We start from the raw sequence: 14,492 nt of genomic DNA on the forward strand, positions 1-14,492 counted from the left end.
CGCAGCCGGACCCTTCCCACGGGCACGCTCCCTTTTCACACCCGTTTTCTGCCTTTACCGTAACTGCGAACCACCGCTCGCCCGCGGTCGGCATCGCCGGCAGGCAGAGCAGGAGGCGTTCGCAGCCGTTTTTCCACGCGTAATTTGTCTCAGTAAACAAATTATAGAAAACTCTAACCAGGCCGGGCAGCACCCGCCCGTTACTTGCTCTTAATCGCTCGCTCCGCTCTGTTAATCCATCTCACCAGACGGCAAAAGCGGACCCGCCACCCCCTGCCACCCCCGCGTCCCCCGCTCGCGGCCGGCAACGTACCACGTCGGCGACGGTGGGCTTGCCGGGGGGCAACTTGGGCCGGGAGGGGGGCCGGGGCGGTGGCGGCGGGGGGGTGCCGCAGGCGGCCAGCGGCGTGCCGGGACGAGCCGGGGACGAAGAACCTGCAAGAAACGGGAGCCGTGAGCGTGCCGCAGGCCGGCCAAACCCGTGGGTGCCCAACCCCCAGGACCCCCGTGCCTGCCCGTATGCGCTCTCAAAGCGAAGGCTTTCTCGCCCGGGAGCCAACGTGGGCGCCCACGCATGCCCCGCCTGAGATTCCCCTCCATCGTTGCTCCACGGCGGCAGCTTTGCGCGGGGAAAAAAGCTTTTTGGGGATCGCCGGTGCCGATGCGTTTCTGGCAGGGGCTGCCCGTCTGTGCCAGGGAGCCGGCTGCCTCGGCCGGGAGCGCTGTGCAAAATCAGAGGAGAGTTACGGCTTTCCTGAAAACCAGACGTGGGCAGGAGAAAAAAACCCGATGCTTAACCCCTGCAGCAGCTGATGCCACGGCTCCCGGGGCTCCACGAGCAGCACAGCCGGCGAGCGGGGTCGGTCCCCACCACGGGAACGAGGGGTCCTGGCGAAAGGGGCAAAGCTTGTCGGAGTGAAGGAAAGGAAGGATGGAAGAGCAAGGTTGTCAGGTTTGCTGGGAGCGTAACACGTTTCCCAGCCCTCTGGAAGAGTTTGAGGGTGCTGCTGTCGCGGTTTGCGTGGTCCCCAGCAGCTGCTGCCTTGCTGCAAAGGGGGACTTTTTGCAATCAAATAGAAATTTTAACAGATGCTTAAGAGGAAGCCCAGCAGGCTGTTTTGCTCCACGTAGAGAAATTCCTTCCAGGGTAAGTTCAGCAATAACCGGTGCTGTGCAGAGCGGTCGGAGACTGCACCAAGACAAGATGGGCGGCAGGAGCCGGGGGGGGACGGACACGGGGGGACACACAGACCCCATTTGGCAGGACAGCTGAGCTGCCGTTTGCTACCACCCTCCGTGGAGCACAGCAGCGTGTTACGATCTGCAGAGCGGTGTGTTTTGCTCAGACTGACAATAAGATGGTGGCTTTAGTTTTATTTTTCCCTGCTTACAAGAGAATCAGTTCACTAAGTTTTTCAGGCGATAGCTCAAATTAAGGAAATATCAAAGCTAGATCTATAGAAACAAGGCTGAGAGGTAAGCGATAGAAGGCAAGAGGTCAGCTTGTTTAAAGAGAATAAATCCTGGCCCTTCATTTGCACAACCCCAAAATTCAAGCCATTTTTATTTAGAAGCCTAATCTGGGAACCAAAGTTTGAATTTTTCCTTCCTTATCGCAGTAAAAGTCTGGCAAAACAGGAATTATTCAGGAAAGTAACCTAGCACCACTGAATGAGCGTCACAAGACAGAAACGTCGAGGGTGCTCAGCCGAAGCCCTGCCAGACGTCAGCTTTCATCCAGAGAGATTTAGCCTTCAGGTATTGAAGGTCCCTGGGAGACCTGGTACACATCTAGATATTTTTTACAAGAAGAAACTGTGGCAGCACATTGTAAATCAGCACGAAATCAGAAACCCGCTGGGATGCCGGTCCCCAGCCCCATCTCGGTGACACACACAAGGCCGGGCTCCCATGGGCTGCGAAGGCAGGAGGGGGTCCTGCCCCACGGCATCCAAAAGCCGGACAGTCCCGGGGCCGGAGGCAGCAACGGGAACCTTGGAAAAGCGGAGAGGGCAGGAGCAGGAAGGGTGCGGGATCTGCGGCTGCCGCAGGATGACGCTCGCTGAAGATTCGCACAATTTTTGCGTGCGTATTTCAACGCTCTGCGTTTTTACAGGTCGCTGGGTAAGGCTGAGGTGTCGGTGGGCTGGAAAGCGTGCCGAACCGAGACAGGAGGTAATTCCTGGGGAAGAGACGCAGATCTTCCCAAAGGGGTAGCGCCGCCTCGCCGAGCGGGGTTTCTCCATCCATCCCCACGTGCGGAGCCGCCGGCGCGTCCCCATCCTGCGGATCTCCGCTCGTGCAAAGCAGTTGCTCAGTCAGCATCGGGGCGCAGAGCAGCGTAGGAAGAAGCTTGCTGTTCCCTGCTGCCCATCTCCCGCAGGAATCCCAGCTCCGACCAGTGTCGCCGGCAGCGGGATGCTGCAGCCTCTGCGCGGACCCCCCCCCCACCCTCCCACCCCGGCACAGCAAAGCCACCACCACTAAAGCAAAGCCACACTCGCAGCAACAGCCACGCTTGGGGGGGTGGGGGAAAGAACACCCCCAGGACCCCCCAACACCCCCCCAGAGGTGGCAAACCCCCAAAGCAGATGGCACGGCCTTCAAGCTCACGCGAGGCCGGTGAGGGCGGTCGGGCGCGGGGCTGGGGAGCCGCGCACCCATCGTCTCCCACCGCCGCGGGTGGAGGTGCCTGCAAGGCTCTGTGGGGGCAACGCTCTCAAAAATAGTTTCTGGTGGATGCGGGGAGGGCAGCAGGGTGGCCGGTGGGGACGGGGGTTCGCACGTCATGGCTGCGCCCGTGCAGTGAGCGCCCTGGGGTCAGCCTCTAAAATAACACGATCAGGTTGCCCCTTCTCAAGCACTGGGGGAGAGCTTGTGTAAGCTGACCTCGGACAAGCTCATCTGCCCTAACGGGCACACAGGCATTTATAATTAAGCAGGTGAAGCCAGCCAGCCAGCACATGCCAGACACACCTCTCGGGTTCTGCCCTTGTGAGAGATTCACCCTGGAAGCCGGTTCTCCAGGCCCAGCTGGGCATCCATGCTCTCGCAGCCGAGAGGGACCGAGTGCGATTCAGCCCCGTGCCACCTCTGAGCTGCGAGTCATTTGGTCTCGGCAGCCCTGGGGTGACGGTATGCCACGACCTGTCTGTCGGCAGCAGATCGAAAGGTTCTGAGGCTCGCTCGGGTTATTTGCCTGAAACGTTTCTACTTATGTTCACTCTGAAGCCTACTGAGGACGGAGCTGCAGCAATAACAAAGCCTATGCCAAATTTTGAGTCGAGGGGTTATGTGCGTAGCGGAGGGGGGAAGGGCGGCTCGCGGGAGCTTTGGGGAAAGGCTGTCAGACCCATCCGACCATCAGACACGCAGCAAGGAGCGGGGGAGAGGACACAGGAGGCTGAGGGCAGACGCTGGACGCGGAAGCACGAGACGGCTGGGTGGGAGCGCAGGCGCCGGGCACAGGCACAACCGGGCGGGAGGGGATGGCGGATGCGGTCACGGCCACACCGAAGCACACCCAACGCCGCGGGACGTACCGCTGGTGCTTCCCGTGCCGCTGCTGCCGCCCGGTCCGGGCGAGGAGACCACAGTCCGGTAGGTGGGCGGTGGCGGGGGAGGCGGGGTCGCTCTTTGTCCCAGCCCGAAATCTTTGGGAGAAGCAGCCGGCTCCAAGTTATCATCCTTAAGGTGGGGCTGCTCAGAAACCTTCTTGTGAACCTCTTCCAGGTGGAGCGGAGAGGGGATCGGGCGGGAAGGCTCGGCCGCCGGAGCATCGGCCGGGCTGCCCGCTGCCGCCGGCGGGGATCCCGCTTTTTCCCGGGGCGTCAACTCCGGAGTCGTGTTTTCCGGGGATTGATCGGAAAAATTGACCCACTTGTCTTCTGCGTTAACAGCAGCAGACTTGGGGGATAGCACGGGGCCAAAAATGCTGTCCAAGTCATTGATGGACGGAAGTTTGTCCCTTTTGAGCTCTGCTGCTGTCTGGTCCCCTCCTGTGGTCAAAGTAGTTTATTTTACACTTAGCATTAACCGAGAGAGCTGCAGTCGTGCTATTCTCTACGGGGTTCTACGTCAGCTACTTTCTAGAGGAGAGGCTCTAAAAGCACATTGTCTTATAAGCGGCCAGGGAATATAATTCATGTGCAAGAAAGTTTCTACGTCAGGTCATGTGCAACATATAATGAACCACACTGGACTGCAATACACACACTGTGCGAGAGAAAGCATGCACCACGAGCCAAGCCCTCCTCCTCCTCCATCGCTTTGTGCACAACAGACTCGCATCCTCCCAAAACATACAGCTGGCTCTCAGCCTCTGCTACACCATCGTTATGTCATTATCATCACTCTGAATTATCGGCAGATAATAAACTTGTGCACTCAGCTCTCTCGCACACTCCACTATATATATATATTTATAAACACACACGTATAAATATATATATATTTAAACATGCTGGCTTGACACACTCAAGAGCTGGTGCTGGGCATGCAGTACAGGAAAGCAGACGGGGTGTACGTATTTCAGTTGCAAGCGGCAGCAGATAAGGGTATTTTAGGGCTCTGCTCGCTAACTGCGCTGCCACGCAGCAACGTTCCTATCTGACTTCATAACCGACACGGAGACAGGCTTCGTCAGCAAAATCCAGAGGAGGGAGATGCTCCGTCCTCCCTTTCGTGCCCTGTTTTCTTCCATTTCTCTTCCCCGAGGGCTGGAGCTTGGGGAGCGGCAGCTCTCTAATGCCAGGAAGGCTGCCCGCTACTCGGTTGCTTCATTTTGGACAGACTGACCGGAGGGATGGGGAAGGACCGGGGCAGCACCGGAGCCCACAGCCCCTGCTACAGCCACGTGCATACGGCTAAAACTAAGGTGCCCTCTGGGCTCCTCGTGTCAGCATCCCACCACCCCTGGTCCTGCGTTTGGGGGATAAATTCTAGTTTTGCTAAAACAGAAAAAAAAAAACCCGACCTCTGCCACTTGCTTTACTGGGTGCGCAGGCTGAAGCGTGCAGCAAGCCAGAGCCCAGCAGATAAACCCTCACGCGTGGCTGGGCACTGCGTTTGCTCTTGCTGACGAATCTACATAGGTAGGTGGACACGCTGCCAGCCTGGCTACTTAGATAAACAGAAAAATCAAGATATGGGAGCACAAATGAACCATCGATGGCCAGAGCAGTAAGCTCGGAGCAGGGGATTTCTTCCTGGGGACGTTATTGACGCCCCGAGGTGCTCCATTACAGGGGGCCTGTCCCCAGACACTGCCCCACGCAGAGACCAGGGACTGCCCTTCCCTCCTCGAAACCTGCACCCCCAGCGCGCACCACCCCGCCAGCAACATGAATTATATGCTTATAAGCGCTTTATGATCCCCGCCTGCCTCCAGCGACATCTTTCGACCCCTTCTTCCAGGCTGGCCTTCATTCCAGGTACCGTTTCATTCTCTCTCCCCTGCCCCTCTGCACCCCCAGCCCGCGGGACCGGGGGGCTTTTCCCACCTTCCCCGACAGCAGCAGGAATTTGGGAGGGCAGGACCAGCTCCCCCGACGCAGGCAGGCGCCGCGTGCCCCGTTATTTCATAAGCGCAGACCGCACAGTGCCGCTCCAGGCGGTAACAGTGCTCTATTTACTCCCAATTTTGAGCAAGACGTTAAAGCTAACGTTGCATTTCATTTCTAGAAGCGACCGATGCCAGCGGCGGGGGAAGGAGAGAGCATTAAATTCACCAGGGCGACACCGACTCGGGAGTCAAAGGCATCTTTGCACGGCTTCTAAAGCATCGCCCTGGCTGCGGCATCCGCCAAAGCACCACGAATGCAAAGGAAAGAGGATGCACGAGGACCAGACCCGTGTCCGAAATGCGGCCACGGGGACCCGACCCCCCCCCCCCCCCAGTGCAGCCCCCGTGGGCTCCGGATCGGTCTACCGGGGCTGGGCAAGGGCACACGCGCGGAGGTCCGGCGCCGAGCTTTTACCTATTCCCACCGTCAGAGGGGAGCCGGTGCGCGGCGGCGTGGCCGGGATGTTTTTCGGTGGGAGCGGCGGAGGAGCTGCAAAACAGCGGAAAGAAGGAAAAATTCAGTCGCGATGCCGTCGGGAACGTGCACCAGCCCTGGGGCGATTGCTGGGTGAGCAGGAGCAGCCCCGAAACCCGGGAGTTTACAGTGTTTCACCAAGTGACAAGCAACCACCGGTGGCCTTTTTTTGTTGGGTTTTTGGGTTTTTTTTCATTTTTAAGTCTTAGACTGTACTCGTGTTTTAAAAACCTGAATTACCGTTTTAACTAAACCTCGTAGCCTCCGAGGGACATATCTGCCTCTGCGTTTCTCTCGTGCCCATCCCGCATGGATCCGGGATGCGCATCCAGGAGGAATGCTGTGGCTAATTAACCCAGCGCTGCTTTACCGGGACATTTTTACAAAGCAGACGTAAATAGCATCCGATTCCGAACCTCCTGGAAGAGCAGCTCGGGAGGCACCGTGGCTGCTCGGGATGCGGCTCAGCACCATCAAGAACCCACGTCAATCACGAGTGTCGCAATCCCCTTGCGAGCTCGTGACGGGGCCAGAGGTTGCCTTCACCTTGGCCCAGCGGCATCAAGGCTGGGGGGGTTGGCATAAAATAAGTTGTGCTAGCGGCTAGGGAGGGGGAAAAAGGAGCAGGGAGCAAGGGAAGAATGACTTTGCAGCTAGGGAGGAGGAAAAGCTGCAGTTCCCCCGCCTGCAACGACAACTGGGGGTTTGGGGCCAGGGAAAGTGGCGCTTCCCACCTTGAAGAACCACCCTCTGACTTGCTACACGATTAAAATGTTACAGAACTGCACAGTACCAGGAGTCTGGATGAGGAAAAGTAAAAAAGATTTGATTTCTCTATATATTCGTTTATTTTCAGTGGATAACCTGCACGGTCACTTACTTCCAGTTGGGAAAGTTCTCGGTAGCTTTGGAGACTCTACGCTTGTGTTGACCGGCTGGACTGAGCCCCATATCTCCGGCTGATCTAGAGTAGCTGAAAAATAAGAAAATAAATACGCATGCAAAGGCAATGATAAAACCGACTATCTTTTTACAAATACCAAAACACACTGATGAGACGTGTTAATCTGAGGCTTGTAAAGAGAGGAAACTAAACAGTGACAGAAACCTCTGCTTAATTAAAAGACAGGGATTTTTCTGTAACGTTAGATAATTACAAGCTTGCCTGATTTTTAAACAGGATGTGCCAATTAGTTTGACACTCATGCTGCTTGACAAACAAAACAATGCCATTTACGTATTTGGAGGCTTATTACAGCAAGTGAAACATTGCATTAATTGCAAAAAACGTCTGGAATTTTAGGATACACAGAAAAAACCCAGGTATTAAAATGAAAAAATCCAATTATATTCAGACGTTGTAGAGGAAAACAACCCTCTTCTATATCTCATTTAAAATTTTTGCACTGTTTTTCTTAGGCTACGTGTAGAGAGCTGCACGCAAACATAGTTTTGGTTGTAAGAATTAACCGGAGTCATTAATTACAAGGCATAACTAGGCTACAAGTGGCAGCGGCCATTTCGTGATAGCCGAGCCGGGAGGAGGAGACCTCTCCGGGAACAAACCGCTCCAGCGGGTCAATGGGGTTTTTCTTTGGGGAGAACAAGGCTTGCAAGGGAAAGCTATAAAAAGAAAAAAAAAAAGGCGGGGGGCAGGGGGGAGAAGTAAAGTGTCCTTATACTCCTGCCCAGGGGAATGCTGCTTCGGGGAAAAAACAACATCACTGAGACGACGTCTTCACAGGCACGGGGAGCTGTAAAGCACTGCCAGATAACTATATTCATATCTTCCTTCAATTAAACTGGTGTGATGCCGAAATGCTGCCGCGGTGTCGGAAGCTAACGGCCGCTGCTGTTAAACACACCCCGCTTCGAGGCCAAACAGGCAAACCCGGGCTTTCATTTGGAAGTCAGTATTTTTCATATTCAATAGCCGCCCTCTTTCAGGATCTGTCCCAAGACCACGTAATTAACTAATGGACTTAAACACTTGCTCTGATTCCACATACCCCAACCCCATGCTGCCTGCGATGCGGCTACCCGCCCTTCGCCTTCTGCTTTAATTTGGGGGTTTTTTCCCCCTCCTTTAAGAGGAGGACTTGGGGGGGGTATCGGTGAGCGGGGCTACCCCACCACGAGCCATCCCCGGCACACGGCACGGCCGGGGGTCTCTGCCAGGAGACCCGACCCGCGTCCCCCGACCCACCGTCCAGCTTCTGCTCCTCGAACGCCGACTCCAGCGGGGGCCCGAAGAGCGGTGCCAGCGCCGCGGGGTCCTCCCCGGCTTTCTTGCTGCGGGACGAGACAAGAGCAGAGGAGCCGTCAGGTTGAGGTTTGTGCTCCGCCCCGGTGCCCGACTGCCAATATGTGCATTTTCAGGGAGAAATTTTCAGGGAGACTAACGGGCACCTGGCAAAACACAGGGTTTCTGGCCCAGAAAAAGGAGAGGAGAGCGGCAGCACTGGCTGTAACACTACGGTGCAAACCCTGTGGTGCCCATGCAGCCGCTACGGCACTGGGGATTGCTTCAGGATTAGTCGGAGCTACTCCAGACTGCATGGAAAAGGGAAAAAAATAAAATAAAAAGTCATGGTCTGGATCACACTCAGGTCCAACACACCCTGTGGCTGCACAGGGCTTGCTCCTAGTGAGATTTGGCTTCACTCCATACCAACTAGTCCGTTTGCTTTCCTAAATCAATGTATACCCGCAGCACCCACTTGCCAGCTCTCCCTATCGACCAGGCTCAAGGCGGCTTCCAGCGGCGGACATCCTCGCTGCTCTTGTGGGAGCGCAGTATGGATGCCGTGCATCCGAAACCAGGGGTGCCACCGGCACCTCCATACTCCACGGTTTTGTTTGGCCGCGCTCTGTGGGGATCCACCATCGCCGTCTGGGCAACTTCCCTCATTTCTCATTTACTCGGCATCCGAGCAAAGAGCCCGCGGACCCGAAGCTCCCTGTGCCTCTTGCGTCCTGCGGCACAGAGCGTTTACTTTGCTTATTTAAACACCAAACGCAAACATTTGGCTGTCTCATGAGTCTAAAAAGTTATAAACCTGTTGTTTCTGCAGTGGTGTCTTTGATGAATCAAATTGGGGCAGCTCAGCTAGGCAATATTCGTACGGCAGTAAATACACAGTGAACTTGCTGCGTTAGTCTGGGTTTGACCTATCCAGGTCTACGTGAAAAAAAGATCAAAATCTGGAGGTGAAAACACCGTTGCTCAATGGGAAGCATCTGTAAGTGCGCAACTGCCCACCAAAATGTTTAAAAACCACGTTGGGATGATGTGCCTGAACGTAGCTGTAATAGATAAGGACACCGACAGACTCCGTACTGACCTGGCGGGGTCCGGCGTCGGCGTGGAACGCCGGGGCCGCGCGATCTCCTCACCTGCGGCACAGGACGGACAGTGCGGGGTTAGAGCCGTTCTCCCGCCCGCGCCCCCCCCAGCATCACCCCCAGCCCACGGACGGCACGCGTCCCGTCCCACGCCTGCTACGGAAATGCTGGCAGCAAAAGGTCTGGTTTATTAATTCAGATTTTTTTTTTTTTTTCTGTAGAGCTGGACTAGGGAGCTGCGCTATTTCTGTAGGGTACCCCAAGGATGTCCCATATGGCCGCCTTTAAGGAAGATATTTGGGTGCCATCATTTCTGCCAGGACCACTTTAAAGCAAACCTAACCCCCCCAAAAATACCACCCACCCACCCCCCCCCCCCCGCCATAACTACTGTTCTTGAAGGCTGCAGTACAGAACATACTTACTGGATAAATTCCTTTTAATCGTCCCCTGGAATTAGAAACACACGAGGTAAGCGGGATGCACAGGGACACGGGTGCACGGCAATTGCCACCCAAGGAGGGACGCAGCAGCAGGAGCAAAGCAGCCCAGCAGACGTGGCAGGAATTGCCTATCTAAGGTGATATTTACTGTCCGTGGCTGAAATACACCCAGCTGCACGTGTGCGTCGTGAAATCCCATTTGCTCCCAGCATACAAGGAGCAGAAAAACCCCACCGAGAGGATTTTGAGCCACGTAAAGCCAGCACCCGGCAGCGCTGCCTTCGCGGCCGCCCGCGGCTTATGGGGGTCACCGACACCCTCACCCCGTTAGAAACGGCATAAACCCCAAATCCTCGCGTTTGACAATGATTTAAGCCAAATGATGTATTTTCAGCGGTCTAAATCCTCGCTCTTGCCACACAACGCACATGTGCGCAGCAAAAGCCGAACCCTCAGCCCCCGCCCCGGGAGCTGGGGCTGCGTGGCAGAGAGGGGACTGGGGGGGGGGAACGGGGTACCGGGGGTACCCCAGGACCACAACGCAGGGTCTCCAGGGGGTTTACAAGGGTGCAGGTCAAACCACAGAGGGTGCCCATCATTGGGGACCGCTTTGCATGGGGGGGAGGATGACACACAAGGTCCCACCATCACCTGGGGTCACACGAGGGGACGGCTAAAGGCACCGGCACCCTGCTCCCCCTTCTCCCAGCCCCCCCCCCCCAGTATCCCCATTCCCAGAGGGACAGGGGCAGAAGCAGCAGGCACGGGTGCTTACCGGGCTGCGCCGCTGCGGTCAGCGAGAAGGAAGAGAGAAGAGACACCTGGTCAGAGAGCGACAGGTCAGCACCCCAAGTCCCCCAGCACCCATCGCACCCCTCCGTCACGGCTTCACGAGGCACGGTGCCGGGGGGGTTCCTCCTCCCCCAGCATCCCACCGCCCGGAGCACGACGCCTCGCTCCCACGGGTCACCCCGGCCGTGGGACAGCAGCGTCCGGAGAGAACCCAAACCCTGCGGAAAGGGTGAATTTCCCCATTTTGGGCTCTGTCGGAAGCCCAGACCTCTCAGGGAAGCCATCACCATTGCATACAGCGGCACCGATGGGTTTTTCTGCCTTCTCATACCTTCTGATGTGCAGTTACGTACGTAAAACATGCCCGGATAAAACTGTGCCCTTAGACATCTTGCCCCAAACCACCGGCTTTTTCACCCAGACTATACCCCCAGACTATGTACATTGAAAGCAAAGACAGCCTAGCTCTATTTAAAATGCTCTAAGTTAAATCAAGGGAGAAGGAAAATAATAAACATCGAGCCTTCCAAAATGGGAGGATTCGTTACTTGCATTTTACGTTTTGGCTCTATAGACGTGCAAAACAGGGATCGTGCAAACAAGAGAACACAAGACTGAGTTAAAAAATCGTAAGAGAAAAAAAACTGTATTTCTTACCGGACTTTTCCTCTAAAAGAATGCAGAAAAATAAAAAAAGAAAATGAGAAGATAAGGTATTCTCTACAAAGGGATAACAAAGAAATAAAAAGATTTGTATTACGGCCAGAAGCATCAGGTGTATAACTGTTAAACATACAGCAAAGCAGAGTCATGCGCACATCCAGCCAGGCTGTCATTCATTCAGACGGAAGATTGGAGTGAGAGAGAGCATATAGAAATAAAAACCTGCATCTGAGCCACCTTACAGGAAGGATTCACACGCTCCGTCGTTAGCGGGCCCTGCTAGCTATAGACAAAGGCCGTTTCCCAACCTGTTGCATTCCTGGGAAGGGTCCGTATGAGAGGAAAGTCAGGCACGTGATTTTACCCTTAACTGCTTAAATTTAAGGCTATTACTCAAAGGTAATTGGGTACTGCCCAGTGACTAGTTTTTCAGAGAGCTACCAAGCCCCCGCAGCCGCAGCTGAGTTTTCACGGTGCAAAGAGCGAAGCGGGCAGGAGCTGCCGGTGGGAAGGAGCCGGGAAAAGGGTGGGAGGTCTGAAGATGCTGGGCTGTTACTGGTCCGGTACGTGGCACAGACAGGTTGTACCACCACCCGCATACTTCTTCTCGAGAAACGAGACCTGCGCTATTGGGCTCCAGAGAGAGAACGCAGGTGATGCCAGTTTACAACAGCATCTCCCGTTTTCTTCTTGTCTGCAAGTTAAGGCACCGTAATTTACACCCCGAAGGGATGGGGATGGACAGTGCCTATGGACATGGCATCTCCCATCCCGCTGCTCTCTTCCAGGAGGGACGGGATGCTGGAGCAAGGCTTTGCAGCTGGGTTTGGAGAGGAGATGAGCCCAGGACAAGGGCAGGAACCCAGACAGCAAAGCACAAAAATCCTGTGGATGCAAAACTCCTTCGGACGGCTCCTGCCCGGGGCACTGGTGCTTTTCCAGAGACTGGTGCCGCTTGCCAGAATCCGGCGTGCCGGGTAGCGCCCGGGGAGCTCCCCATCTGCACCCTTTGGCTCCGTACGCCGGATTTTGGATCCCAACGTGGGGAAGCAGCACTGTCCCTTCTGTCCAGCCTGGCACAGGGCTTTCCCCTGCATCCTTCGGGTTTTGCAGAGCACGTCCCCGCTGCTTTGCGGGGAAGCATCGGCTCCGGCCCCGGGCTGTGCTCTGCCAGCGGCAGCCAGGGACAGGGATTTTCCCAAAACAAAGCACAGAGCGTCCCAACCTGATGCCCAAATGATGGGCTTTGGACCGCACCGCGCCGATACACACAGGCACGTTCAGCGGGGGCTAAATCCTTCCTAACCGACGGCAAAACTCCTCCCGACCGCAGCAGGAAAAACACCACGGGAAAAAGGAGACAAACGGTATCTAGCAAAACACACATTTTGTAGGGTTTTGTTTTCCTGGAAAAGGCGAGGTGCGGAAGACCTGCTGGCCACATCAGCCTAATCCTCATATACCAGTGCAAAACTGTTCAAGTATTTCATCAGTAAGAATAAAAACAAGCAAGGAACTTTGGACTGCTAGGAGCCGAGTGTAACCGCTCGATCATTTCTTCCTAGATCTTTATTTATTGCTGGAGACTAAATTGCTTTATATTTTTTGGCTAAATTCTCTGAATTTACACCGCGGGCTGCAGTACAGAATCAATGAGCCGCTACACCCCGGAGCAGCAAAACCCCAGGGCAGGGGCCTGCTGCCAGCAAGGGATGCAGAAATAAAAGCTGGGGGGAAGGAGAATACACCAGATAGAGACTTGGCCTCTTAAGTAAGTTCTCAGTGCTTCCTCCATCCCATTTTTAAAATATTGCACTGTTTCCTCTCTCCTCCCAAAATAACATGGTCTCCTACATGATATACGTACACACGTGCGGGCACCAAACTGCTGGGGCCACCACTTTGCAAAACCAAAATCAGCTTGGCTTTGCAATAAGAAATTCTAGGGTTTTTTATTTCCTTTCTCAAAGTTATCCACCTGTTTGGCAAATAATTGCCAGCCTCCAAAACTCCACCCACCACCTCTTTTTTTGCTTAATTTTGGTGGGGGTTTTTTTGTTGGTGGTTTTGGGGGAATTTTTTCTTTTTTTTGTGTGCTTCCCAAAGTAGCCAACTACTTTTTCTAACCCTTGAGTGCCAACAGCTAGAAACTCCCTGGTCATAGCACAAAAAACCTCCAGAAGCACACGTCACTGAAAGGGACCAAGCATCGGGGGAAGCGGAGCCGTGCCAGAGGGACTCAGTGTTTCCAAGGACAGTGACTTCTCCCAGAAGCTTTCACTAAACTTGGTGACTTTGTGTTGGTTTAGGAAAGAAGAAATAAAGCGCAGTAATTTTATTTCCTCTTTGCTTAGAGTCTGAGATTCATTCACACTTCAGATACAGGCTATTTATAAATCATAGAAAGCTTCGCCTGAAAAGACACTGTAGCCCACACTAAAGCCCACTAAAAGACAAAAATCAAATCTTGTCACGGCCGAACAGATTGGGATGAGACAACAGAAATCTCGACAAGCTTCAGGAAAACCAGAGGATGATGGTATTTATACTGGGAGGGACTAAGGAGAGATGACCTTTCCTTCCAGGAACCTTGGATTCACCCCCGGGGTGAGAAATATCCCTTTAAGATCCCACAGCAACAGCGTGGAAAACCCCACAGATGCTTTCGCTGTCCTGGGAATTGGGGCAAAACCCATCCAATTTATGTCCTGAATGATGACTACATTGCAAAATGAGGAAAAGGGGGGAAAATATGGGAATAGAATATTCTGATCTCAGTTGCCCTGTTTTATGAGCAAAAAAGGGAATTTTCAAGACATTTTGAACTGGAAACATCATTGCAACACGTCTGAGCTCTACCTGCAGTCACGTTATTGGCTGCATATAGGCTAGACCCTATAAATAAGGACACAACCGCAAACTTAACCATTGGCACCTAAGGAAGAGCCCCGGCTCGCTGGGGACGAGCCCTGGGCAGCACCGTTGCTTTTCCAACTGGGAGAAGAGACGGAAACACCGAGGACTCACCACAGGGGATGGAGAAAGTGCAATGTTGCCTATCGACGCCTTCAGCTCGTCCACCGTCGCCGCGCTCTTCAGGATGTCTTTAGCCTGCAAAGGCTTGATCTTAATGTTGAATTTCTTGTGCGCCTCCTCTTCCTCTTCGGATTCGCTCGAGGAGTAGAAGTGCTTTCCTTTGGTAGGTAGAGCA

General features: G+C 54.4%; 1 protein-coding gene across 22 annotated transcripts in view; it reads right to left on the bottom strand.

Annotated features, from left to right (window-relative positions):
• The window catches only part of SGIP1 (SH3GL interacting endocytic adaptor 1), a 62,576-nt gene that overhangs the window by 19,877 nt on the left and 28,207 nt on the right, over positions 1 to 14,492 (bottom strand). For 16 of the 22 annotated variants that reach the window (XR_007506909.1, XR_007506908.1, XR_007506907.1 and 13 more), the window contains 8 exons: positions 14,309 to 14,484; positions 9,809 to 9,833; positions 9,383 to 9,434; positions 8,245 to 8,330; positions 6,919 to 7,011; positions 5,979 to 6,053; positions 3,543 to 3,998; positions 314 to 435 (listed from right to left, as the gene is read on the bottom strand). Coding sequence is in view for 18 of the 22 variants with exons in the window: in XM_049807508.1 (XP_049663465.1) it covers positions 314 to 435; positions 3,543 to 3,998; positions 5,979 to 6,053; positions 6,919 to 7,011; positions 8,245 to 8,330; positions 9,383 to 9,434; positions 9,809 to 9,833; positions 14,309 to 14,484 (1,085 nt within the window). In the remaining 4 variants the exon portion in view is untranslated. The remainder of the gene's footprint in view (positions 1 to 313; positions 436 to 3,542; positions 3,999 to 5,978; positions 6,054 to 6,918; positions 7,012 to 8,244; positions 8,331 to 9,382; positions 9,435 to 9,808; positions 9,834 to 14,308; positions 14,485 to 14,492) is intronic. The other 6 variants (XM_049807510.1, XM_049807511.1, XM_049807512.1 and 3 more) reach the window with 1 other exon arrangement.

Source organism: Accipiter gentilis, chromosome 8 (assembly GCF_929443795.1).
Source record: "Accipiter gentilis chromosome 8, bAccGen1.1, whole genome shotgun sequence".
Lineage (NCBI taxonomy): Eukaryota > Metazoa > Chordata > Aves > Accipitriformes > Accipitridae > Astur > Astur gentilis.